This window comes from Macaca thibetana, chromosome 2, assembly GCF_024542745.1.
Source record: "Macaca thibetana thibetana isolate TM-01 chromosome 2, ASM2454274v1, whole genome shotgun sequence".
Classification (NCBI taxonomy): domain Eukaryota; kingdom Metazoa; phylum Chordata; class Mammalia; order Primates; family Cercopithecidae; genus Macaca; species Macaca thibetana.
This window is the reverse complement of record NC_065579.1, coordinates 103,443,191-103,468,490: the sequence shown is the minus strand read 5'-3', so window position 1 is coordinate 103,468,490 and position 25,300 is coordinate 103,443,191. Positions and strand designations below refer to the sequence as shown.

General features: G+C 52.1%; 2 protein-coding genes across 6 annotated transcripts in view; one reads left to right on the top strand and one right to left on the bottom strand.

Annotated features, from left to right (window-relative positions):
* CCDC71 (coiled-coil domain containing 71) overlaps positions 1-5,268 on the top strand; it is a 224,062-nt gene extending 218,794 nt beyond the window's left edge. For 3 of the 5 annotated variants that reach the window (XM_050780878.1, XM_050780877.1, XM_050780879.1), the window contains exons 2-3: positions 1,459-1,510; positions 3,522-5,268. In XM_050780878.1, the coding sequence (XP_050636835.1) occupies positions 3,574-4,998 (1,425 nt within the window). In that variant the 5' untranslated portion in view covers positions 1,459-1,510; positions 3,522-3,573 and the 3' untranslated portion in view covers positions 4,999-5,268. The other 2 variants (XR_007723505.1, XM_050780876.1) reach the window with 2 other exon arrangements.
* Positions 1-25,300, bottom strand: part of TCTA (T cell leukemia translocation altered) — a 405,836-nt gene that overhangs the window by 257,434 nt on the left and 123,102 nt on the right. The gene's annotated exons all lie outside the window — the stretch shown is intronic.

The following is a 25,300-nucleotide window of genomic DNA, read 5'->3' as shown; positions in this document are numbered from 1 at the left end:
TGCCAAGATGGGGCTTCCTGACTGCACCCCATGAGACCCTGGCCCTTGGGACCCTACTCTTCCTTTCTTTCCACCAGCAAAAAAAAGGCTAGAAGCACTGACCCCAGAGGAACAGGAGATTTTGCAGTTCCTGCTAGATACCTTGGCTACACTTAAAGGCACTGAGGACCTCACCATCAGTGCTGAGGCTCTGGGAAGCTAAGAGGCACCAGATGAGGCCTATGGCACTGCTCGGTGAACTAGGCACTTGTCTTTAGGAGTGCCTGGACCCCTCTGTATAAGCAGGGAAAATACAGAGCAACTAGAGGATCCTGGGGTCACATGGGCAGGAGAAAGGGCTAGTACCCAGTCCCTAAATGAAGCATACCACCACCCTCCTGTGATTGCCAATAGGCTTCCACCTGACCCTAACTACCAAATAAGGCACCACTGCAAGGGTCAAGGTCCAAGAGTTGTGGCAATATTTCTGCCTCCTGGCTCAGGCTCTGACCCTAGTTCAAATGCTCCCACTACCTCATCCATGAAACCAGGGCTCCCAGGATGGCTCCCAACCTGGACTTGGGAACCTGTGACTAATGGGACCTTCAGTCAGAGCTGTGGAGACCACTCTGACCTCTCGTTGAACTCACAGACCCCTAGAGTTGATTTTGACCTGTATCCTATAACCACCACCCCTGTACTAGCCCAAGAGCACGGGTAAAAAGACTGAGGTCCCAGACTCCTAGGCAAAAGGAAAGGGGTTCTGAGCAGTGTTAAGACTGGAGGCAGGACTTCCTTCCATTGAGGGGCTGAGGCTGGGCCAATGACTATACCTGCCCTCACCTGCCTGAGCAAGTATACTCAGGCCCACAGTGGTATACTGGAGCTCCCAGACTCGGTATGCATTTGGGCTTGCATGCACCACTTGTGATCACGTGCACACCAGCCTTTCATGCCATGTGCCATGGGCCCTATTCTCAGGAAGAGAGGAAGGCCTGCTGTCCTTGGAGGAGATACCCTTACTGCAAAACAAACTCCCTGTCAGGAGGCACTCCTCTTTCACCCTCTGGTCAGGTGTCTGGGACTGAAGTGGGCATTGTCAGTGGCTAAAAGAAGATCAGAGGGTGGAAGATGGCCCGAACCTTGCCAGGAGCCCCTCCCAGATGTCAATGAACCACCAGCTCCCCTCAGAAAAGGTGTCAGATGACCCCTAATCCAGTCTTAGCCGGGCTGTAGTGAGTCCTTGCCTGGGGCCACGTCAGAGGGCACCTCTGTTCTTCAGCTTTCTGCACAGGGCCGAACGGATTTGGAGCGGTCACCGCGGCCACCACCTCCAGGCAGTCCTCCTTGGTACCCAATCTGCTCCGCCCCCAGACTTTGGGGGGAAATGGGGTCTCGGGGGTCAAGGGTCATTAGGGCGGGCTGGGTCCCGGAAGCGGAAGCGCAGTACACTTCCGGCGCGTAGCGGGCGGCCATGTTGGAGCAGCGGAGGCGGCGCAGAGGCGCGTCTTGGGTCCCCGCGGCGGCGCCGGTAGGTTGTAGCCGCGGGCCTAGCCGCGCCGCGGAGGGGTAGCCCGCGAGGCGGCAGGGCGGACGGGCAAGCGGCCGACTCTTCCCGGACCCGCGTCCTCCGCCGGCCTGGCCGAGACCCCCCACCCCACCCCCACCCCGCGCCCAGCGACCCCACCCTGGGGCTGCGCGGTCCCGGTCGGGCTAGCATCGTTCACCCTGTACATCTCGCTGCCTCAGTGACCCCCGCCTCACGGCTTGGGCCCTAAGGACGCGCACTCCCAGCCTGAGGGCCCTGATCTGCCCCCTCCCCCGTTCCGCCTGTATGGCGCCTCTCTCACTCTCTCACCCCCTATCTTCCGTCAGCTTCTCCTGCCTCCCCCGGGGGCACGTGTGAAGGGAAGTCGGGAGCCGGGCAGCAGCCTCTGTTTCCGAAGCTTCTCGAAAGCCCAGAAAACCCCTCCCAAGAGCCCAGCCTAACCTGCGTGGAAGATCCCCCAGGTCACCCCAAATATTTGCGTCGGGGAGCGTGTGAGGATGGGAAATAGGTCCCTCTCTCTTCTACAGTTCACAGCTCTGGGAACTACATCCCCTCAAAAAATATTAATAAAGAACTAAAGTCATGTGCAAGGATTGTGCTTGGAGAACGGTCTCTGGGGTGGGGAAGTGCCCAAGACACCTGAGGATCCAAGAATGTTTCCAAACAAAGAGCCCCAGGGCATTTCCTCCAGGGTATTCTGAAGACTTCATCTGCTGCATTAGAGCGGTGGGAAGAAACTACACCGAAGGGCCTCATGGCCCGAGGGACCTGCCTGATCCTGGCTGATCTTTTAATGCTCTGGTGCAGCTGGGGAGCTGCCTCCTGCTTCTGGGAGCCCTCAGTGTTAGGTTGGGTATTAGATGTTATGATTGATGGCCACAGCTTCTTAAAGAAGTCTGGAACTAGTTGGATGTTCTCAGTCACCTCCATCTGGGCTGTACTGAGGTCTGTGGCCCTCCAAGTCTTAGGTAGGACAGTTCATACCGCGAATGTCCCCTTGACTCACCATCCTACTTGCAGCCTTTGGCTCCCATTGTCCTTAAACCTTGGGTTCTTGGTCTGGCTGCCTGGTCCCCGGTCTGCCTGGTTGCCTAGGGAGATGTCATTGGCACCTGCTACTCGTCAGCTTTCTAGTTTCTGTTGAAGAAAAATCCGACTCTTTCCCTGGATTTGGTCTCCATGCCTCTGGAGCTAGAAAATGGGTTGCTGAGTACCCTGTCTGGAGACTGAAAACAGAACTTCTGGTGGGCAGGGAGATTCCCCCACCCCAGTCCAGCTCCACACATGAACAGCAGCAGCTGGAGAAACAGATGGGCATGGGCAGTGGGTGTAAGTCTGGGCCCTTTGGCTAACATTCAAGGTTCTTTGTTGTTCTATCCTCGCCTGTTTTTTCACCTAGATCCCAGATCCCACACCAAGTATGCCTTAACTCTTTCTCACTTTGGAGCCATTGCTTTAGCTATTCCCCTTTTTGCTCCATTTCCATCTGATCCTTTTTCATTCATCATATCCTAGCTAGGTGTTAACTCACTCAGGAATCCTTTCCTGACCCATTGGCAAACTGAGCTGAGTGCCAGCATTCACTCCCAAGAATCTTAATGGTGTATTTTTCTTGCCTTCTAGCCTGGGTTCCTTGAGGACAGGGATATTGCCTGTATTCCCAGAGCTGAGTAATTCTAGGTTTCTGGCCTCGGAAAATACAGAGTTGAATTAAAATGTACCAGGCTCAAATCTTTTCAGGGACCCGGCAGCAGGTTGGATGGCTCTGAGGTGTTTCTGAGTGTGTATCTTGAAGAAGCTCCCTGACCCTTACCCTCTCCTCCCACCCCAGCATGGTAGAGGGTCAGGAGACCAGTGTTTTACACCAGGAAGTGTCTCACTCTGGCCAGATTCCTCAGTGTCATGGAGATTGGGGCACTGATTGACCTGTCTATGTGTTCTGGCCCCTTGTCTTAGTGCCATTCTTATTGACTCTTTTCCTCTTGTCTTGGAGGTGCCAAGCGCTGGTTTGTGGATACCCAGGCAGATCTGCAGTGCCTAATGCCATGAGTGTGGTGGTTCAGCATGTGGAGGAAAAAGCTGTGCACTCCTGGTCGCGCATCTCCACGGCTGGGAAGAAGGCCCTGGAAGAGGCGCTGCTTGTCTTTAACCCCATGAGCCAGGATCTCAGTGCCACAGAGGCCCAGCTTGTGGCCTTCCTGCAGGGCCTGCGAGATGATGGCTTCCAACCTACCATCCTGCGCAGTGGTGATGTCTATGGCTATAGTTCATGCACAGCTAATCCCCCAAGCCAGACGAAACTGCAAGCTCGTGCCCCTAACCCAACTGCCACATCACCTCCAGCCAGTGCTCCCCGAACTGCCATGCGGTTGCCCGCAGGTCGGGCCACACTGCTTCCCATGCCACTATCTGGTAGGCTGGCTAAAGCGTCCACACCAGCCCTTGCCAAGCATGCTACCACCAACCTGCTGCTGAGCTCTCTGAAGCAATCAAGTGCCAGCCATGCCCGGGGCGCAGCAGTGGGCTTCCCCACCCACCTTTATCCAGGTGTCTACCCTGCCATGCGGCTCTCTGTTGTCCTTGAGGCCCTGGTTCCACTCAAGACTACAATGCCCTGCTTGGGTGCCAAGCACAAGGCACAGTCACTGCATCTCTCACTTGCAGACTCTCCTCTGAAACTGCGGAAAAGTTCAGGGAAGGGTCCAGGGAACCCCCGGCCCAAAGCTCCCAGAAAAACCACAAGCAAGGGCTCCAAGTGTCTGACTCGCAAAGGCCCTGGGGCTGGACCCCGACGAGGCTCTGGGCACCAGAGCAAAACCAACAGAGCCACTGGGTCCCCCAGTGTCCGGCGAATGAAAGGGGGCTCTGCCCTGGGCACCAAAGCAGCCCAGGCCAAGGTAGCTCGAACACTGGCCAAAGCTGCTCGTTCCCAAGCCAGGGTGGCTCGAACACAGGCCAAGGCTGCTAAGGCCCGGGCCAAGGCCAAGGCAGCCCGGGCCAAGGCCAAGGCAGCCCGGGTCAAGGCCAAGGCCAAAGCCAAGGCAGCACGGGTCAAGGCCAAGGCCAAAGTCATGGCAGCACGGGCCAAGGCCAAGACTAAAGCCAAGGCAGTACGGGCCAAGGCCAAGGTGGCTCGGACCCAGCCCAGGGGCAGGGGCAGGCCAAAGGGGTCTGCTAAGACCAGAACTACAAGGAAGGGCCAGAAATACCGCCCTGAGACTGTTGGACAGAAGAGGAAAAGGGCTGAGGAGGCAAAAGATCTTCCTCCCAAGAAGAGAACACGGCTTGGGCCCCGATCTCCTAAGGCATGGCTAGGGCCTGGAACAGCAAAGCTGCTCAAGTTCCGTGCCATAAAGGTAGATAGGCGGTCCTCCGATGATGAGGTGCGGCAGCGGGCTCAGCGGATTCTCCGCGTGAACCTGTCACCTGAGATACGGCTCCAGCCATTGCTGCCACATTCAGCAGTCTGATTCCTTCACACGGCAATGTTTGGGGAAACTGAGCCCAGCTGTCTGTGTGGCCAGTGGTACAGTGTGCTATGCCCGTGGACTCCACAATCTTGAGGACTCCGGGTACCTCTCTAGGGCCCTTGTGACCACCAGCCTCCTTTCAGAAACTGGAGGGGGTGGGTTAGGGTGGGGTGGGTGGGTGGGAGGGGTGTTTTCATGGCGCGATGCACTGTGACTTGTTATTCAAGTTGTATGTCTACTGTTCCATCTATCACGTTTTATACCTTTCCACCTTCCAGTCTCCCTGCCCACCCTCCATGGTCTTTTTTGTATGTGTGGCTGCTGGCAGGCCAGCTTGAAGGTATAGGGAAAAAGGTCCCAGAAATAGGTATGCCTATTTCTGGGGGTTGTGGGAGGAGGCAGCTCCTGGGCCCCTTTGGAGACATGAGGGGAAATTGGCTTCTGTGGGTGTCTGAGAGGCATCCCCTGAAGACAGGAGCAGAGCCACTATGAAATAAGACATTTCCCTTTGAGGCTGCTCTGGTTTGTGATCCAGACAGGCCCTGTGTAGGACGGTAGGTTCCATGGGGAACCTTGCAGCTAGTGGGTTTTTAGGTCCTGGAATGGAGCCTTTGTGGTACTTCTCCCTAGGGACCAAACAGACAGCCTGGCTAAAATCTTGGGGCTTAGCCTGGGCTTTTCTGGTTTGGGACCAGGCCCAAAGGGGTTGAGGTGCTTCTCCCTCTCTGGTCTCCTGGGAGAGAGTAACTATCCTGAACTTTGATTGGTGGCAAGGTACTGGTGGTTGAGTCAGGACCACAGAGGTTGCCCTCAATGACCAAATAATTTTCTCCTTGGTTGGGTGAGGTTTTCCATGACTGCCTCATCAGCAGTGCTTTCTGTCTGGATTTGAAGAGCTTTCTCTATTCCTAGGTCCAGCCTCATCATGCCCTCCAACATGGTCCATATGTTAAAATACATTGTCACCCTTCCTGCTTTTTAGAGAGGGGGCTGGGTCCTGGGACCTGAAGGAGGTAACTGTCCTGCCCATCTGTAGTCCATCGCTGGCTGCCCAGGCTGAATGGCAGTGCCTGGAGTGGGCAGGGAGGGGTACACATTTCCCCTCCCTGGGTTAGGGACATCATTTGAGTGAGAATCAGATGGTTTCTGTTTCTGGGTTTGGGCCCCACAACCTGCCAGCTGCCCTGGGTGATGGACCTTTGGAGGAGCTCTGTGCTTCTTGGTGCCCTCCTGCCCCTTCTGCGTCTTGTGGCATGCTTCCCCTGGGTGTGTCCTCCCTTGGTTTTCCAAGCTCTGGGACCTTGCTCCCAGCTGTGCTATTGCCCCACTACCCTGCGTGCTACTTGCCTCTGACAACTCTTTTCATTCATGATGTGAATATGGGGAATGACCTGAGAGCCACACTCAGCTCCTCAAGGGCAGCCTAGCTTGGGGCTCACGCGTGTAATCCCAGCACTTTGGGAGGCCAAGGCAGGTGGGTCAGTTGAGGTTAGGAGTTTGAGACCAGCCTGGCCAACATGGTGAAACCCCGTCTCTACTAAAAATACAAAAATTAGCTGGGCGTGGTGGTGCACGCCTATAGTCCCAGCTACTTGGGAGGCTGAGGCTGGAAGGTCACTTGAACCTGGAAAGTGGAGTTTGCAATGAGCTGAGATCTCGCCGCTGCACTCCAGGCTGGGCGACAGAGTGAGACTGTCTCAAAAAAAAAAAAAAAAGAAAAGAAATCAAGCTTCCCTGTGGGGTGGGGTGGAGGGGGCTGGGTATTCCTGGGATCTCTGGTCAGACCCTGCCCCTGCTAGTCCAGGCTCCTAGAGCAGTTTCCTATGGAGTGCCAGATATCCTTTCCCGACCTGGCTGCATCAGCATCCTGGTTGTTGACTGGGGCCAGAGCCAGAGTCTTCGAACTTCATCCAATAGGCCTCGAGCCCTACTTCATTGGCAGTCACCTGCAGGTGAGGGCTCTGGAGACTGATTTCTTTGGGTGTCCTGGGCTGGTTCAGCCCTGTTGGGGGTCTGGGTCATTGCTGGGAGCTAGAAGGAGAAACCTGTGCTGTGAAATTTTAGAGTAGAGGTCTGATCATTAAGCTGTCTAGTCAGTTTCCTTGAGTCCTAACCCAGGACTCAGAATTACCTCTGTGACTCTTGCGACCAGGGAGGCCATGACATTAAGAACGTAATCTCGGCCGGGCGCGGTGGCTCAAGCCTGTAATCCCAGCACTTTGGGAGGCCGAGACGGGCGGATCACGAGGTCAGGAGATCGAGAGACGATCCCGGCTAACACGGTGAAACCCCGTCTCTACTAAAAAATACAAAAAAATAGCCGGGCGAGGTGGCGGGCGCCTGTAGTCCCAGCTACTCGGGAGGCTGAGGCAGGAGAATGGCGTGAACCCGGGAGGCGGAGCTTGCAGTGAGCTGAGATCCGGCCACTGCACTCCAGCCTAGGTGACAGAGCAAGACTCCGTCTCAGAAAAAAAAAAAAAAAGAACGTAATCTCCCGTAGTGGCTATGGTGGCAACAAGACCTGGCAGGCAGAGAGTAGTGACAGTGCAGTGTGCCCATGTGTGGAGGTGTGGGGATCAGGGCCTGGTCACTAGCCCTATGGCTGCAGGTGTCGAAAATGTCACCATCAGCTGGACGCAGTGGCTCATGCCTTTAATCCCAGCACTTTGGGAGGCCAAGGCGGGTGGATCATGAGGTCAGGAGATCAAGACCATCCTAGCTAACAGGGTGAAACCCCGTCTGTACTAAAAATACAAAAAATCAGCTGGGCGTGGTGGCAGGTGCCTGTAGTCCCAGCTACTCAGGTGGCTGAGGCAGGAGAATGGCATGAACCCGGGAAGCGGAGGTTGCAGTGAGCCGAGATCATTCCTCTGCACTCCAGCCTGGGCAACAGAGCAAGACTCCATCTCAAAAAAAAAACAAAAAAGGCCGGGCGCGGTGGCTCAAGCCTGTAATCCCAGCACTTTGGGAGGCCGAGGCGGGCGGATCACAAGGTCAGGAGATCGAGACCACAGTGAAACCCCGTCTCTACTAAAAATACAAAAAATTAGCCGGGCGCGGTGGCGGGCGCCTGTAGTCCTAGCTTCTCAGGAGGCTGAGGCAGGAGAATGGCGTGAACCCAGGAGGCGGAGCTTGCAGTGAGCCGAGATCACGCCACTGCACTCCAGCCTGGGCAACAGCGTGAGACTCCGTCTCAAAAAAAAAAAAAAAAAGTCACCATCAAGGCCGGGAGCAGTGGCTCACACTTGTAATCCCAGCACTTCAGGAGGCCAAGGTGGGCGGATGACGAGGTCAGGAGATCGAGACTATCCTGGCTAATAAGGTGAAACCTGGTCTCTACTAAAAATACAAAAAATTAGCCAGGTGTGGCAGCGTGCACCTGTAGTCCCAGCTACTCAGGAGGCTGAGGCAGGAGGATGGCGTGAACCTGGGAGGCAGAGCTTGCAGTGAGCCGAGATTGCACCACTGCATTCCAGCGTGGGCGACAGAGTGAGACTCTGTCTGAAAAAAAAAATTACAAAAAATTATCAGGCGTGCTGGCACACACCTGTAGTCCCAGCTACTCAGAAGACTGAGGCAGGAGAATCTCTTGAACCTGGGAGGTGGAGGTTCCAGTGAACCAAGATCGCACCACTGCACTCCAGCCTGGGTAACAGAGCAAGACTCTATCTCAAAAAAAGAAAGAAAGAAAGAAAACGGCCAGGCGCGGTGGCTCAAGCCTGTGATCCCAGCACTTTGGGAGGCCGAGACGGGTGCATCACGAGGTCAGGAGATCGAGACCATTCTGGCTAACACGGTGAAACCCCGTCTCTACTAAAAATACAAAAAACTAGCCGGGCGAGGTGGCAGGCGCCTGTAGTCCCAGCTACTTGGGAGGCTGAGGCAGGAGAATGGCGTCAACCTGGGAGGCGGAGCTTGCAGTGAGCTGAGATCCGGCCACTGCACTCCAGCCTGGGCGGCAGAGCGAGACTCCGTCTCAAAAAAAAAAAAAAGAAAGAAAGAAAACGTCACCATCCAGCTGGACCTAGAGGGTGCCTTCTACTTCACCCACCTCAAGACTTTCCCAGTGACCCAGTGCCCCATCCTGAAGGCTTGCTTAGCAAGTGCTGACCCTGTGCTTCCCTACTTGATGGCCACCAGTGATGCTTGTCCCTGGCGACTCCCCAGACATTCCACCTAGCAGCTGTGCTCCTTGAGCACTCAGTGGACCATGCCGCTCCTGGCACATGTACAGATATTTTGTCTACAACTGCCCAAGCCTCTTTCTTGGGATCCCTCCTGCCCCTAGCCACAGAGTCAGTGACCTTGTCTGTGACCAGCATTACTCAGACATCCAGCCTTCCACTGAGGGCAAGGTCAGGCCCAGAGAAAGGGGGGTTGGGCCCTGGGATGAAATAAGAGGCTCAAACCTGCTTCTTTCTCCCAGGTAATTTTCAAAGTTCTGGACCCAGCCATTCCAGTAGAGGACCCAAACAACCCTGAGATTCAGGGTAATCATCCCCAGCAGTCCTGTATCCTTTGTGTGTCAGGGCAGAGCTTGTAGATACTGGGGGAAAGAGGCCTTGCCTGGAGTGGGCACTGGTGGGACAGGGCAAGTAGGCAAGCGCAGTCTCCCAGGGCCATTCCCCAGCCCTGCCCCCTCATGGTCCTTTTTGTGACCTCCCATTTATGCCCCATCACTGTTCCCCATACTTGTATCCAGTGTATAGGGACTGGCATGGGGAACAGTTTCCATTTCTCCCGTCTCTGCCCCATTATTGAATCCCTTTGTGAGGCCCAATCATCGTTCCTCATTTCCTCATACCTGTCCCCCATCTCCACTCCTATCACTGCCCCTTATAACTCTTCACTTTGTGGGCCCTCCTCATTGTCCCTGTCATGGTCTACCTGTCATTGCTCCTCCAACTCCATTCATGACCCTGACCTCTGCCCTTTGTCCCTGCAGCTGCCTCTAGGTGGCACCAGGGCATCTCTGGATGTAACACCTTCCTTACAAAGAAGTCTTTTGTTAAAGGATAAGAGAGCCACATAACAATAACCTAGTAGGAGAGCCCAGAATCAGGCCAAGAGGGTACCAGAGCAGGACAAACGCCGAACTAGTTTTTTCTCTACACCCACTGGGCACTCCCTGCCCCCCTTAACTGCAGTTATTACCAGCTGCTCACCCTGAGCCCTCGTGGTAGGTCTGCAAGCTGCTGTTGTTTTCACCTCAGATGAGAAAAGAGGGGAGGCCTGCAGAGGAAAGATACAGGAGGTAGCGGACCTCCTGTATCCTAGTAAGGGACCTAAGGTGTGGAGCAGGGAGAGGAGCCATGGACCCATTCCTTTATCTATGTGTTCATATAACAAGCACCCATTGAGCTGTACGCTCTGTCGGGCATCTTCTGGGCAGTGTTTGATGAGAAGCAGACAGAAAAGGTATCTGCCTTCTTGGAGCAGGCATCAAGTCAGAAAGACAGTTGATAAATAATCCATCTGTGACCATGCATTGTTAAATGATGGGGATACATTCTGAGAAATGTGTCATTACACAATTTCATCGCTGTGCAAACATCTAGACTGTACTTACATGGTATAGCCTACTACACTTCTAGACTATCTGGTATAGCCTATTACTCCTAGGCTACAAACCTGTACAGCATGTGACTGTACTGAAAACTGTAGGCAATTGTAACACAATGGTATTTGTATATCTAAACATAGAAAAGGTACAGTAAAAACATGGTATAAAAGATGAGAAATGGTACACCTGTTAGGGCACTTACCATGAATGGCACTTGGGGGACTGGAGGATGCTCTGGGTGAGTCAGTGAGGAGTGGTGAGTGAATGTGAAAGCCTAGGATACTACTGTACACTACTGTAGATTATAAACACTGTACACGGGCTATACCAAACATATAAAAACAAATGTTTTCCTTCTTCAATAGTAACCTTAGTTTTCTGAAGTTTTTTTACCTTACAGACTTTTAACTTTTTACAGCTTTTATAACACTTGGCTTAAAACATGTGTACAGCTGTACAAAAATATTTCCTTTATATCCCTATTTGATAAGCTTTTCTCTATTAAAAAAATTTTTTTTTCACATTTTAAACTTTTTTGTTAAAAACTAAGACAGAGGCCGGGTGCGGTGGCTCAAGCCTGTAATCCCAGCACTTTGGGAGGCCGAGACGGGCGGATCACGAGGTCAGGAGATCAAGACCATCCTGGCTAACACGGTGAAACCCCATCTCTACTAAAAATACAAAAAATTAGCCGGGCGTGGTGGCGGGCGCCTGTAGTCCCAGCTACTCGGAGGCTGAGGCGGGAGAATGGCGTGAACCCGGGAGGCGGAGCTTGCAGTGAGCCGAGATCGCGCCACTGCACTCCAGCCTGGGAGACACAGCGAGACTCCGTCTCAAAAAAAAAAAAAAAAAAGGCCGGGCGCGGTGGCTCAAGCCTGTAATCCCAGCACTTTGGGAGGCCGAGACGGGCGGATCACGAGGTCAGGAGATCGAGACCATCCTGGCTAATATGGTGAAACCCCGTCTCTACTAAAAATACAAAAAACTAGCCGGGCGAGGTGGTGGGCGCCTGTAGTCCCAGCTACTCGGGAGGCTGAGGCAGGAGAATGGCGTAAAAACCCGGGAGGCGGAGCTTGCAGTGAGCTGAGATCCGGCCACTGCACTCCAGCCTGGGCGACAAAGCGAGACTCCGTCTCAAAAACAAACAAACAAACAAACAAACAAACAAAAACTAAGACACAAACACAGACATTAGCCTAGGCTTACATAGGATCAGGATCATCAGTATCACCGTCTTCCACCTCCAGATCTTGACCCACTGAAAAAGATCGTTAGGGGCAGTAACATGCATGGAGCTATCATCTATGATAACAGTGCCGCCTTCTGGATACCTTCTGAAGGACCTGCCTGAGACTGTTATACAATTAATTTTTTTTTTGAGACAGGGTCTCACTATGTTGCCCAGGCTGGGGTGCAGTGGCACCATCTCTGCCCACTGCAATCTTGCCTCCCAGGCTCAAGTGATCCTCTCACCTCAGCCTCCTGAGTAGCTGGGACCACCGGCCTATGCCGCTAGGCCCAGCTAAGTTTTTTTCTCTTTTTTTTTTCTTTTTTTTTTTTTTTTGAGATGTAGTTTCCCTCTTGTTGCCCAGGCTGGAGTGCAGTGGCGCAATCTTGGCTCACTGCAACCTCTGCCTCCTGGGTTCAAGCAGTTCTCCTGCCTCAGCCTCCAGAGTAGCTGGGATTACAGGCACCCGCCACCATGCCCAGCTAATTTTTTGTATTTTTTTTTTTTTTTTTTTTTGAGTCGGAGTCTAGCTCTGTCGCCCAGGCTGGAGTGCAGTGGCCAGATCTCAGCTCACTGCAAGCTCCGCCTCCCGGGTTTACGCCATTCTCCTGGCTCAGCCTCCTGAGTAGCTGGGACTACAGGCGCCTGCCACCTCGCCCGGCTAGTTTTTTGTATTTTTTAGTAGAGACGGGGTTTCACCGTGTTAACCAGGATGGTCTCGATCTGCTGACCTTGTGATCCACCCGTCTCGGCCTCCCAAAGTGCTAGGATTACAGGCTTGAGCCACCGCGCCCGGCCAATTTTTTGTATTTTTAGTAGAGACGGGGTTTCACTATGTTGGCCAGGCTGGTCTCGAACTCCTGACCTCAGGTGATCCACCTGCCTCGGTCTCCCAAAGTGTGCTGGGATTACAGGCGTGAGTCCCCGGCCTTTTTTTTCTTTTTTTTGAGACGAAGTCTTGCTCTGTCGCCCAGGCTGCAGTGCCGTGGCTCAATCTTGGCTCACTGCAAGCTCTGCCTCCTGGGTTCACGCCATTCTCCTGCCTCAGCCTCCTGAGTAGCTGGGAGTACAGGTGCCCGCCACCATGCCCAGCAAATTTTTTGTATTTTTAGTAGAGATGAGGTTTCACCGTGTTAGCCGGGATGGTCTCAATCTCCTGACCTCGTGATCCACCCACCTCAGCCTCCCAAATTGCTGGGATTACAGGCGTGAGCCACTGTGCCTGGCCTAATTTTTGTATTTTTTTGTGGAGACAGGATTTCACCATGTTGCCCAGGCTAGTCTTGAATTCCTGAGCTCAAGTTATGTGCCCACTTTGGCCTCCCAAAATTCTGGAATTACAGGCGTGAGCTACAGTGCTCGACCATGTTTTACAATTACTTTTTTTAAAAAGTAGAAGGGGGCCGGGCACGGTGGCTCAAGCCTGTAATCCCAGCACTTTGGGAGGCCGAGACGGGTGGATCACGAGGTCAGGAGATCGAGACCATCCTGGCTAACACGGTGAAACCCCGTCTCTACTAAAATACAAAAAAAATTAGCTGGGCTGGGCGAGGTGGCGGGAGCCTGTACTCCCAGCTACTCGGGAGGCTGAGGCAGGAGAATGGCGTGAACCAGGAAGGCAGAGCTTGCAGTGAGCTGAGATCCGGCCACTGCACTCCAGCCTGGGTAACAGAGCCAGACTCCGTCTCCAAAAAAAAAAAAAAAAAAGTAGATGGAAAGCTGGGCATAGTGGTACATGCTTGTAGTCTCAGCTACTCAAGAGGCTGAGATGGGAGGACTGCTTGAGTCCAGGAGTCCCAGTCCAGCCTGAGCAAAATAGAACTGTTCTCTAAAAAAAAAAAAAAAAAAAACTTGGCCGGGCGCGGTGGCTGACACCTGTAATCCTAGCACTTTGGGAGGCCGAAACGGGCAGATCACCTGAGATCGTGAGTTCAAGACCAGCCTGGCCAACGTGGCGAAATGCCATTGCCATCTCTACTAAAAGTAGAAAAATTAGCCAGGCGTGGTGGTGCACACCTGTAATCCCAGCTACTCGAGAGACCGAAGCATGAGAATCCCTTGAACCTGGGAGGTGGAGGTTGCAGTGAGCTGAGATCGCCCCATTGCACTCCAGCCTGGGCAATGGAACTACACTCCATCTGAAAAATTGTTTTAAAAAGGTTAAAAAAGAAAAAAAACAACTAGAAGACACACACTCTAAAATAATGATAAAAAGTATGGCACAGTAAATACATAAACAAGTAGTAGTCATTTATTATCATGAAGTATTATGTACTGTATATTTTTTTTTTCTTTTTTTTTTTTTTGAGACAGGGTCTCACTCTGTCGCCCAGGCTGCAGTGCAGTGGCATGATCTCGGCTCACTGCAACCTCCGCCCCCCAGGTTCAAGCGATTATCCTGCCTGAGCCTCCGGAGTAGCTGGGATTACAGGCGCCTGCCACCATGCCTGGCTGATTTTTTGTATTTGTTTAGTAGAGATGGGGTTTTGCCATATTGGCTACGCTAGTCTCGAATTCCTGACCTCAGGTAATCCACCTTCCTTGGCCTCCCAAAGTGCTAGGAGCTGTGAGCCACTGTGCCCGGCCTACTGTACATAATTGTATGTGCTGTACTTTTGTGTGACTAGCAATGCAGTAAGTTTGTTTACATAGTGTCATCACAAATATAAGTAACGTATTGTGCTACAACATTATGACAGCCACCATGTCCTTAGGCAATAAGAATTTTCCTCTCCATTGTAATCTGATGGGTGCACGATTGTAATACCTATGTGGTTTAGCTGAATGATAGTAGATTTCTAGTTTGGACTATGGGCTGGCAAGTGGAATCCTTTACTGAATTAGGGAAGCAGGTTTCAGATACCTGATGATACCATGGTGGGGTGTCCAGGAAGTAGTGGGATGTGCAGGTCTCAGTTCAGGAGTAACATCAGGATTGGAGAAAGGGGATGCTCACTACAGAAGTGGAATTATCACCATGGGGAAGGCTGTGGTCATCCTAAGACAACATGCCCAGGGAAGCAGGGATGACAGAGCCCATAGAATGAGTGCAGGAGGAGTGGATGCAAGGATGTGGAGAGGGGAGAGACTCCCCCCATCCCCTTCCCTCCTCCCCAGTCATAGAAAGTGAGGACCAAGGCACCCAAGGTCTGACCATCTGTGTCTTCAGAGCTCCTGCATGTGACTAACCTCTGTGTAAACTTCTCCAAACTATACACACTGGGTGACAGGCCCCTAGGAGGCCTCAAGGGACACCACTTCTACTACTATGCCTTCTATGAGCTTGTGGCCAGAGGCAGTTGCCTGTGCCTTGGGCACACCTCTCCTCTGAGTGCAGGTTTGCATATTGGACCCCAGCCAATGTAGTGAAGACAATGGGAGGGGCATTCTGTGGCCGGTGGGGTGGGCAAGCTGGGACACCAGAGCAGGCCTGCCTTGCCCTCCTCCCTACCAGGTACATGGGCTTTGCATCTGTCACAACCAGTGAGTGCTGCCAAGACCTGCACCAGGATCATCCATGACATGCAGCAGAGCCTGGGCACCCCCATGCCTGCTGGGATGAATGCCATGCTCTACTCTGTCTGGCCATACCTGCCACAGGTCCGCCCACCCCATATTTACCTTTCTGGTTCTGCCTCAGAATGTGAGTGCCATGGGCATGTCTAGAGTTGTGACTTTGACACGGCTGTGTGTCTGGTTATGTGAGTGGAGGCGTGTGTGATGCGTGTCAGCACAACACAGCTGGGCGCCACTATGAGTTCTGCTGGCCCTTCTTCTACTGTCATCCCTGAGAGGATCTCTGTTCCCCTCAGTCCTGCAGACATGAGTCCTTCAACCCCTGATCCCAACACTGACTCTCATCCTTCAGCTCCATAGTGACCGCCGACCAAATTCCATCCTTAACCTCTGACCTCTGATCTAGCCTGTGACTGTGACCCTGTGGGTGTCCTGGAAGGGGATTTGTGTGATGCTCACGTGAATGAGACCCATGGCCTCCTCTCTGGGCAGTGTTGCTGCAAAGTGTATGTTTGGGGTCAGCACTGTGACTCCTGCTGGCCTGGTCACTATGGCCTGAGCTCCACCCAACCTCAGAGCTGCCAGTGTGAGTGACACTCAGGGTGGGCCCCCGCCTCCATGTCCTTCTGGCTCTGCCCCAATTACTGCCACACTCACCTACCCACCCCACTGCAGTTCCATTAGCAAGCTGAGAGCCCTATGCCTGCACCTGCAGGTGTGACCCCAGGGGTCATGTCCCTGGTACTCATGTCTGTGATCCCTCCAGTGGTACCTGTCACTGCAAATGCTTTGTCTCTGGACAGGACTGTCGCCATTGTCTGGTGAGGCTTGACCCACCTTCTGATTTAACCTTGACCTAGGGCACTGAGCTTCTTGGAGCTATAGCCTTATAATGAGTATAAGGCTGTAGTTATCATGACTGTGGACTGAGCCTTGTACTTGGGTGGGTGCCGCTCACTGACTTGGTCACCAGGGTCAGCATAACTTTGGCTAGCTGAACCAACATATGCCCTCAGGTGGGAGTTTTGGAAACAAAAGGGAAATCAATTAAACGTGTATTATACACTGGATTTAAAGAGTTTTGTTTTTGTTTTTGTTTTTGAGACAGAGTCTTGTCTCGCTCTGTCACCCAGGCTGGAGTGCAGTGGTGCAACCTCGGCTCACTGCAAACTCTGCCTCCCAAGTTCAAGCAATTCTCATGCCTCAGCCTCCTGTGTAGCTGGGATTACAGGCACGTGCCACCACACCCAGCTAATTTTTGTATTTTTAGTAGAGACGAGGTTTTACCATGTTGGCCAGGCTGGTCTCCAACTCCCGACCTCAAATGAGCTGCCTGCCTTGTTCTCCCAAAGTTCTGGGGTTACTGGCATGAGCCATGACCCCTGGCCAAAGGTTTTTTTTTTTTTTCAGCAAACATGTTTAGAGGAAGACTTAGTCCAAGGAATAACTCCATCCTCTCCTTGCCTGGAATGTTACCAACTCTTTGCTTAACTTTTTTTTTTTTGAGATGGAGTCTTGTCGCCCAGGCTGGAGTGCAGTGGCGCAATCTCAGCTCACTGCAACCTCTGCTTCCTAGGTTCAAGCTATTCTCCCGCCTCAGCCTCCCAAGTGGCTGGGATTACAGGAGCCCGCCACCACACCCGGCTAATTTTTTTTTTTTTTTTTTTTCAGTAGAGATGGGGTTTCACCATCTTGGCCAGGCTGGTCTCGAACTCCTGACCTCGTGATCCACCCGCCTCGACCTCCCAAAGTGCTAGGATTATAGGCATGCACCACTGTGCCTGGCCTCTTTGCTTAACTTTTATTTAACCCTGGTTGTGTCCTCATCTCCTTCTTATGTCTCTCTGTGAACTTATTCAGGAGTGCACCATGGTCTTCTCTCTCACTTTCAGATGCAGTCAGAGGAACATTCAGGCCCTTTCTCACCACTTTTCCCACCACAGGCAGACCCAATATAAGACTTCTCAGGCCCCTCCCCTCCTCTTCCTGTCCAGATCTTCTTGCCTTCCCCAACCCAACTACTGTTTCCTACAGCCCGAGTTCTAGGGTCTGGGCAGTGACCTCAGGTATTCTGCAGTGGTGAATCTCTGCATATCCCACCCCCACCTCTGTGGCTGCCACTGCCATGAGCACTAATCTGGGTATTTATTTTTCTTTCTTTCCTTTTTTTTTTTTTAATTTTCTTTTCTTTCCTTTTTTTCTCTCTTATTGCTCAGGCTGGAGTGCAATGGTGGGATCTCAGCTCACGGCAACCTCCACCTCCCGGGTTCAAGCAATTCTCCTACATTAGCCTCCTGAGTAGTTGGGATTACAGGCATACGCCACCACACCCAGCTAATTTTATATTTTTAGTAGAGATGGGGTTTCTCCCTGTTGGTCAGTTTGGTCTCCAACTCTCATCATCAGGTGATCTGCCCACCTCGGCCTCCCAAAGTGCTGGGATTACAGGTATGAGCTACAGCGCGTGGCCTTTTTTTTTTTTTTTTTTTTTTTGAGACTTCAAGATGGAGTCTTGCTCTGTCACAGGCTGGAGTGCAGTGGCGCGATCTCGGCTCATTGCAACCTCCACCTCCTGGGTTCAAGCGATTCTCCTGCCTCAGCCTACCGAGTAGCTGGGACTACAGGCACATGCCACCATGCCTGGTTAATTTTTGTATTTTTAGTAGAGATGGGGTTTGACCATGTTGCCCAGGATGGTCTCGATCTCTTGACATTGTGATCGTCCCGCCTCAGCCTCCCAAACTGCTGGGATTACAGGTGTGAACCACTGTACCCGGCTGAAATCCCATTCCTACTAAAAATACAAAAATTAGCCAAGCGTGGTGGCGTGTGCCTGTACTCCCAGCTACTCAGGAGGCTGAGGCGGGACTGAGCCGAGATCCCGCCAGTGCACTCCAGGCTGGGCGACAGAGCGAGCGTCCATCCAAAAAAAAAAAAAAAAAAAAGAGAAGAAAGAAAGGAAGGGAGGGAGGCAGAGAAAGAAAAGGAAGGAGGCATCTCTGGGACCACATGATCATTTCAGCATCACCTCACCTCTTCTCCCCTCCCCATTCTCCACAGGGTTGTGGTTCTGTACAGACTTTCTGCTTTGATCCAGGAAGGTGCTACTCCAGGACACAGGCTGTAGTAGACCAAGGGAGTATGGAGGACTGAGGGAAGCTTCATCCATCTGGATTTAGTGAGGTCCTAGGGGCTCCACCCTACAACTGGCAGAGACATAATTTTTTTTTTTTTTTTTTGAGAGGGAGTCTTATTCTTGTCGCCCAGGCTGGAGTGCAATGGCGCAATCTCAGCTCACTGCAACCTGCACCTCCCAGGTTCAAGCAATTCTCCTGCCTCAGCTTCCTGAGTAGCTGGGATTACAGGTGCACACCACCACACCCAGTTAAATTTTTTTTTTTTTTTTTTTTTTTGAGACGGAGTCTCACTCAGTCACCCAGGCTGGAGTGCAGTGACGTGATCTCGGCTCACTACAACCTCTGTCTCCCAGGTTCAAGCGATTCTCCTGCCTCAGCCTCCTGAGTAGCTGGGACCACAGGCACATGCCACCATACCTGGCTAATTTTTTTTTTAAATAGAGGTGGGGTTTCACCGTGTTAGCCAGGATGGTCTGAATCTCCTGACCTCATGATCCACCCAACTTGGCCTCCCAAAGTGTTGGGATTACAGGCATGAGCCACTGCACCGGGCCCCCCTCCTAATTTTTGTATTTTTAGTAGAGTTGGGGTTTCACCATATTGGCCAGGCTGGTCTTGAACTCCTGACCTCAGGTGATCTGACCGCCTCGGCCTCCCAAAGTGCTGGGATTACAGGTGTGAGCCACTGCGCCTGGCTCAGAGACATAAATTTTATTTTGTTTTATTTTATTTATTTATTTTGAGATGAGGTCTTGCTCTGTCACCCAGGCTGGAATGCAGTGACACAATCTTGGCTCACTGCAAGCTCCACTTCCTGGGTTCACGCCATTCTCCTACATCAGCCTCCTGAGTAGTAGCTGGGACTACAGGTGCCTGCCACCATGCCCGGCTAATTTTTTTGTATTTTTAGTAGAGACAGGGTTTCACCGTGTTAGCCAGGATGGTCTCCATCTCCTGATCTTGTGATCTGCCTGCCTTGGTCTCCCAAAGTGCTGGGATTACAGGTGTGAGCCACTGCACCCGGCCAATTTTATTTATTTTATTTTATTTTATTTTTTGAGATGGAGTTTTGCTCTTGTCACCCAGGTTGGAGTACAGTGGCGCAATGTTGACTCACTGCAACCTCTGCCTCCCAGGTTCGAGCAATTCTTCTGCCTCAGCCTCCTGAGTAGCTGGGATTACAGGTGCCGGCCACCTCACCCAGCTATTTTATTTTATTTTATTTATTTTATATTTTATTTTATTTTTGTATTTTTAGTAGAGACGGGGGTTTCACCACGTTGGCCAGGCTGGTCTTGAACTCCTGACCTCAGGTGATCTGCCCGCCTCAGCCTCCCAAAGTCCTGGGATTACAGGCATGAGCCACCTGCACCTGGCCTGTTTGCTTGTTTGTTTGTTTATTTATTTATTTATTTTGAAACAGAGTTTCGCTCTTGTTGCCCAGGCTGGAGTGCAATGGCACAATCTCGGCTCACTGCAACCTCTGCCTCCTGGGTTCAAGTGATTCTCCTGCTGCAGCCTTTGGAGTAGCTGGGATTACAGGCGCCCACCACCACAACCACACCCAGCTAGTTTTTTTTGTATTTTTAGTAGAGACGGGGTTTCACCATGTTGGCCAGACTGGTCTCGAATTCCTGACCTCAGGTGATCCACCTGACTCGGCCTCCCAAAGTGCTAGGATTACAGGTGTGAGCCACTGTGCCCGGGCTCAGAGACATAAATTACAGCAAGACAAGATTGATGCAGTGAAGCTGCGAGGCAGGGATCATAGAGGCCTGGAGTTGCAGCAAGAGAATTAAGACCTACATAGATGGAGAGTGTAGGCAGAGGAGCCCAGGCAGGGGAAACAGCTCATGCAAAAGACAGAAGATAAAATGAGGCACGTGCCAGATCTCGCAAGACGTTTTGGGCCAGGAGAGGGGCTTAACCTTTATCCCAGGGAAGGCGGGGAACCATAGAAGAGATTTAAGCAGGGAAGAGATGTGGGGAGAATGTATTGTTTGGCGGAAGGCCCAGATGGAAGCTGCCAAAATGATTCTGAGTAAGAGATGGCATTCTCTCGACTAGATTGGGGCCACTGGAGATGGAGGAAAAATTGACTCAAAAGAGATTAGGGGTTTGAGGGGCTGGGCATGGTGGCTCATGCCTGTAATCCCAGCACTTTGGGAGGCCAAGGCGGGATCGCCTGAGGTCAAAGTTCAAGAGAAGCCTGGTGAACATGGTGAAACCCCGTCTGTACTAAAAATGCAAAAATTAGCTGGGTGTGGTGGTGGGTGTCTGTAATCCCAGCAACTCCAGAGGCTGAAGCAAGAGAATCACTTGAACCTAGGAGGTGGAGGTTGCAGTGAGCCGAGATCACAGCATTGCACTCCAGCCTGGACAACTAGAACAAAACTCTGTCTCAAAAAAAAAAAAGAGAGAGATTAGAAAACAGAAGGGGCGCCAAGGGGTGGGGGTAGGGATGTTCCTCTTGGATGAGGGCCAATCCAAGAAAGGTGGCAAGTGTTAATGAGTGGGGCTGATTGCCTCTTGCTGGCTCCCCTTGACCCTCTTGCTAGCTTGTGCACCTGCCACGGGTGAACGCGTTGCCTGGGCTGGGGTCTTTGTACCCTGGGGCCTCAGGCATTTACAGGAGTTCCACCAGGCAGGCTCATGGAGGCGGCAAGGCCAGGCCTCTCCAGCACCATGCCTGAAGGCTGTGCCTGCCTGTTCTGCAGCATCTCAGCCCTGCTCCATGGGGATGGGCCTCAGTGAGTGTATGTGCCAGGCTTGAAGTGGCTTCAGGGTACGGGTTGCAGGAGCACCATGAGGTTCATTTAATCTTTCCTTCCTCTACCAGCATGTAAGTGCCGTCTGCAAGGTTCACTGAGCACTGAGTGGGGCCTGCTGTGTGGGCAGTATCCCTGCCATCTTCATATCATTAGTCATATTTGTGACCCCTGTGTGCCTGGAAAGCAGGCTTTGGGCCTCTGGCTGCAGTAATGAGCCTTCAGGGCCTGTAGGCATGGGGTTGGGGGCCAGCTATCTCCTGTCCTTGCATGGCTTGATTGCTTTGTCACTCTCCGCAGAGTGCCGCTGATGTGCTGAAGTTACCACCAGTGCCATCTATAACCCTGTGAATGGGCAGTGCATGTGCCAGACACGACTTGCTGGTTGCTGCCATGACTGCTGCCTCCCTGGCTACTGAGGCTTTTGGCACTGCCAGTCCTCTGCCTGCAATGGGCATGCTGAGTTGTGCCACCCACTTATATGTATCTGCCAGGCCTGCCAGACTGGCACTATACAGACTGGCACTGTAAAAAGTGAGTACTGTCATTGGATGGGTTGAACAGGCCCCATACCACGTGCTACTGCTCCCAGGTGCTTGGATGACTACTATGGAGACTCCACTCCAGGCTTGGGCCAGCAGTGCTGGCTCTGCCTTTGTCCTGGGCACCCTGATTCCTGCCTCTATCATGGGAGTTCCTGCCATGTGGACAGCATGATGGGCATGTCCTATTCTTCTGTTTACCTGGCTATGCAGGTGAGGCATGGTTGGCAGTGACAAAGCCACAGCCTTGGTCAATTGTTCACAATCCCGTCAGGTCCACATGACAAATTTTCCCAATGCTACCCGTATGCTGAGCTGGGCACCATCTTCAAGGAGTTCCTGTTCTGAGGAAGGAGGGCTGAATGGGGGGAATTTCAGGTATAGACCTTGAAAGCCAAGAGGATGGGCTATAATTTCCTATTGTGTCCCCCCTAGCCAGACCTCAGACTTTCTGACTGCGTATCTGAGACCCACAGGCCCCCAGGGTACAGGAAGACACATATACCCCAGTCCTCTCCAGGCCTCAGCTGTGACCACTTCTGTGACTATTTTGGGCACCCGGCCAGGAGGAGACCCCAGAAGAATCCATACTGGTACTTCCAGTGCAGCAATATCAATCTCCATAATCCTGCTGCCTGTGACCCCTACAGTGGGCACTGCCAGCATTCTGTGTACTACAGCCATGTCCCTGGCTGTGCCTGCTGCAGGCCTGGCTTCCACAGCAGTGACCTGTGCTCAGAGGGCTTCCAGCATGAATTTGTGGGTGTGGACATCCCAGGGTGACTGGGTGGGATTTTCACTCCCCAGATTGGCCAAGCCTTCCTCTCCCCAGGCTGCAGTTGTGACCCTTGAAACAATGTCCTCATGTGGTAACCATCTGGGGCTGAAGCCTGTGCTGCCCCTGCACTCTGGGGCAAGACTGCAGCCACTGTGCCCCCCTCTTCTGGAACCTGGGAGATCCCTGGGGCTGTAAGCCCTGTGGCTGCCATGCTCAACACACTTTGCAACCAATGTACCACCCAGTGAGTAAGCCCATATTGCACATAGCATGTGGTCATAGCCAGGTGTGAGTGAACTTGCACTTGTTTGTGACACAATGTGACTTCTGGCTGGTGTGAGTGAATGTGACCACCAGCACCAGTACTGGTACATGGGGCTGCAAATAGCTGTGTGTGTCTCTGCTCTCATGTGACGTTAACTATGAGGTGGTTTCAGGGTGTAGGGGGAGTATGGACGCGAGGCTGCATGTGCCCAATCCCACATGCAGCCATGCACTAGTGTGTGAGTGAACCACTGTGAGTAGGTCATGGCAAGCAGAGTGAGCGTGATGAGGGGTGGAGACGGAGTGGGGCTGGAAGGAGAAGGAGACTGAGGAGGTACAGGTGGAGGATTAGGATTGAGATCTGGTGCAGGCAGAGAAAGATGGCCATAGGAAGCAAGTGTTTCCAGGAGGAAAGTGGTCAGAAACTGAATGAGATGAAGCCTGAAGCGTGTTCTTGTGTCCTTGGCAAGGAGAAGGGTGGGAGTCAGACTCAGGGAGTGAGGGAGGCATAGGAGGAGGGGCATGGAAACAGTGGGTATGCAACTCAGGACATGAGGAAACTAAGGGCAACAGGTCAGGAGATGAGAAAGAGTGGGTCCATGGGAAGCAAGGGCTGGCAATGTGGGAAGGTGCAGATTGGCCAAGGGAGCAGGCCAGAGTATCTGGGGAACCAGCCCCAATATTTCAGTGTAGGTTCTTTCTATTTTCCCTAAGTGTCAGCTGGTCTGAGAAGTAAAGAGAAAGAGTAACAAAGAGAGAAATTTTACAGCTGGGCCTCTGGGGGTGTCATCACATATTGGTAGGACCATGATGGCAACCCCAAGCTGCAAAACCAGCAAGTTTTTATTAGAGATTTTAAAAGGCGAGGGGGTGTATGAACAGGGAGTAGGTCACAAGGATCACATGCTTCAAAGGGCAATAAAGATCACAAGGTGAAGGCAAAATTAGAATTACTGATGAGGGTCTATGTCCCGCTGTGCACGCATTGTCTTGATAAACACCTGAACAAGAAACAGGGTTCAAGAGCAGACAACCGGTCTGACTAGAATTTACCAGGCTGGAATTTCCCAATCCTAGTAAGCCTGAGGGTACTGCAGGAGACCAGGGTGTATTTCAGTCCTTATCTCGACCGCATAAGACAGGCACTCCCAGAGTGGCCATCTATAGACCTCCCTGCAGGAATGCATTCCTTCCCCAGGGAATCAATTATTAATATTCCTTGCTGGGAAAAGAATTAAGCGATATTTCTGCTACTTGCACGTCCGTTTATAGGCTCCCTGCAAGAAGAAAAATATGGCTGTATTCTGCCTGACCCCGCAGGCCTTATGGTTATCTTCCCTTGTTCCCTGAAAATTGCTGTTATTCTGTTCTTTTTCAGGGTGCACTGATTTCATATTGTTCAAACACACATGTTTTACAATCAGATTTCATATTGTTCAAACACACAAGTTCTATAATCAATTTGTACAGTAGTGGTTCTGAGGTGACATACATTCTCAGCTTACAAAGATAAGAGGATTAAGAGATTAAAGTAAAGACAGGCATAAGAAATTATAAGAGTATTATTAGGGAAGTGATAAATGTCCATGAAATCTTCACAATTTATGTTCAGAGGTTGCAATAAAGACAGGTGTAAGAAATTATAAAAGTATTAATTTGGGGAACTGATAAATGTCCATGAAATATTCACAATCTATGTTCTTCTGCCTCAGCTCCAGCTGGTCCCTCCATTCGGGGTCCCTGACTTCCCACAACACCAGAGAAAGCAGAAAAGGAGAGGCTCTCAGCCAAATGCAAGTGTGGATGCTGCCCTGGGCAGGAACACAGCTGGGAGGAAATACAAGTATGTGTGTGCCACGCATGTCTAAGCACTCATGTCCTTTTCCCTCTCCCAAAGAAGGGTCTTTGGCCCTGCTCACTAGCCTATGCTTTCTTCCTTCAAGTCACAGGTCAGTGCCCCTGCTGGGCAGGGTCTGGGAGCTGCACATGCTCCCGGTTACATAATGGGAATTGGGGTGACCCTGAGCAGGAGTGCAGAGGTGAGAGGGGCACTTGCACATTCCACAGCCAGGGGTGGGGCTGCCCTGCAGGGGCTGCTCAATGTGGAATAGCAAGGGAGTGGTAGGGGTTTTCCTGAGGGAGAACACAGCACATTTATTGCTGTTTCCCCAAAGAACTTAAAGAAATACTCATGAAAACAGCTGAAGGGAAACAGCAAGGCTAGGCAAGGGATGCCTGTAGAAAGGACACATCAGGTGGCTCTTTCCTCACCCTGCCTGCCAGCCCTTGACCCTGGTTGACCCCTGACGGGGCTGTAGAGCCCCTGAAACCCTGTACTGTTTTCCTGCCCAAATACTGCCATGCAGTATGGCCTCTCTGTCCAGAGTGAATGCCAGTGCCCATGGCAGTTCTGAGCAGTGGCTTAGGCAAGGGTTGGTGTGCACCCTCGCACCTGCACAGGGCCATTCTCATCCTTCAGTCTTTTTTTTTTTTGAGACATAGTGTC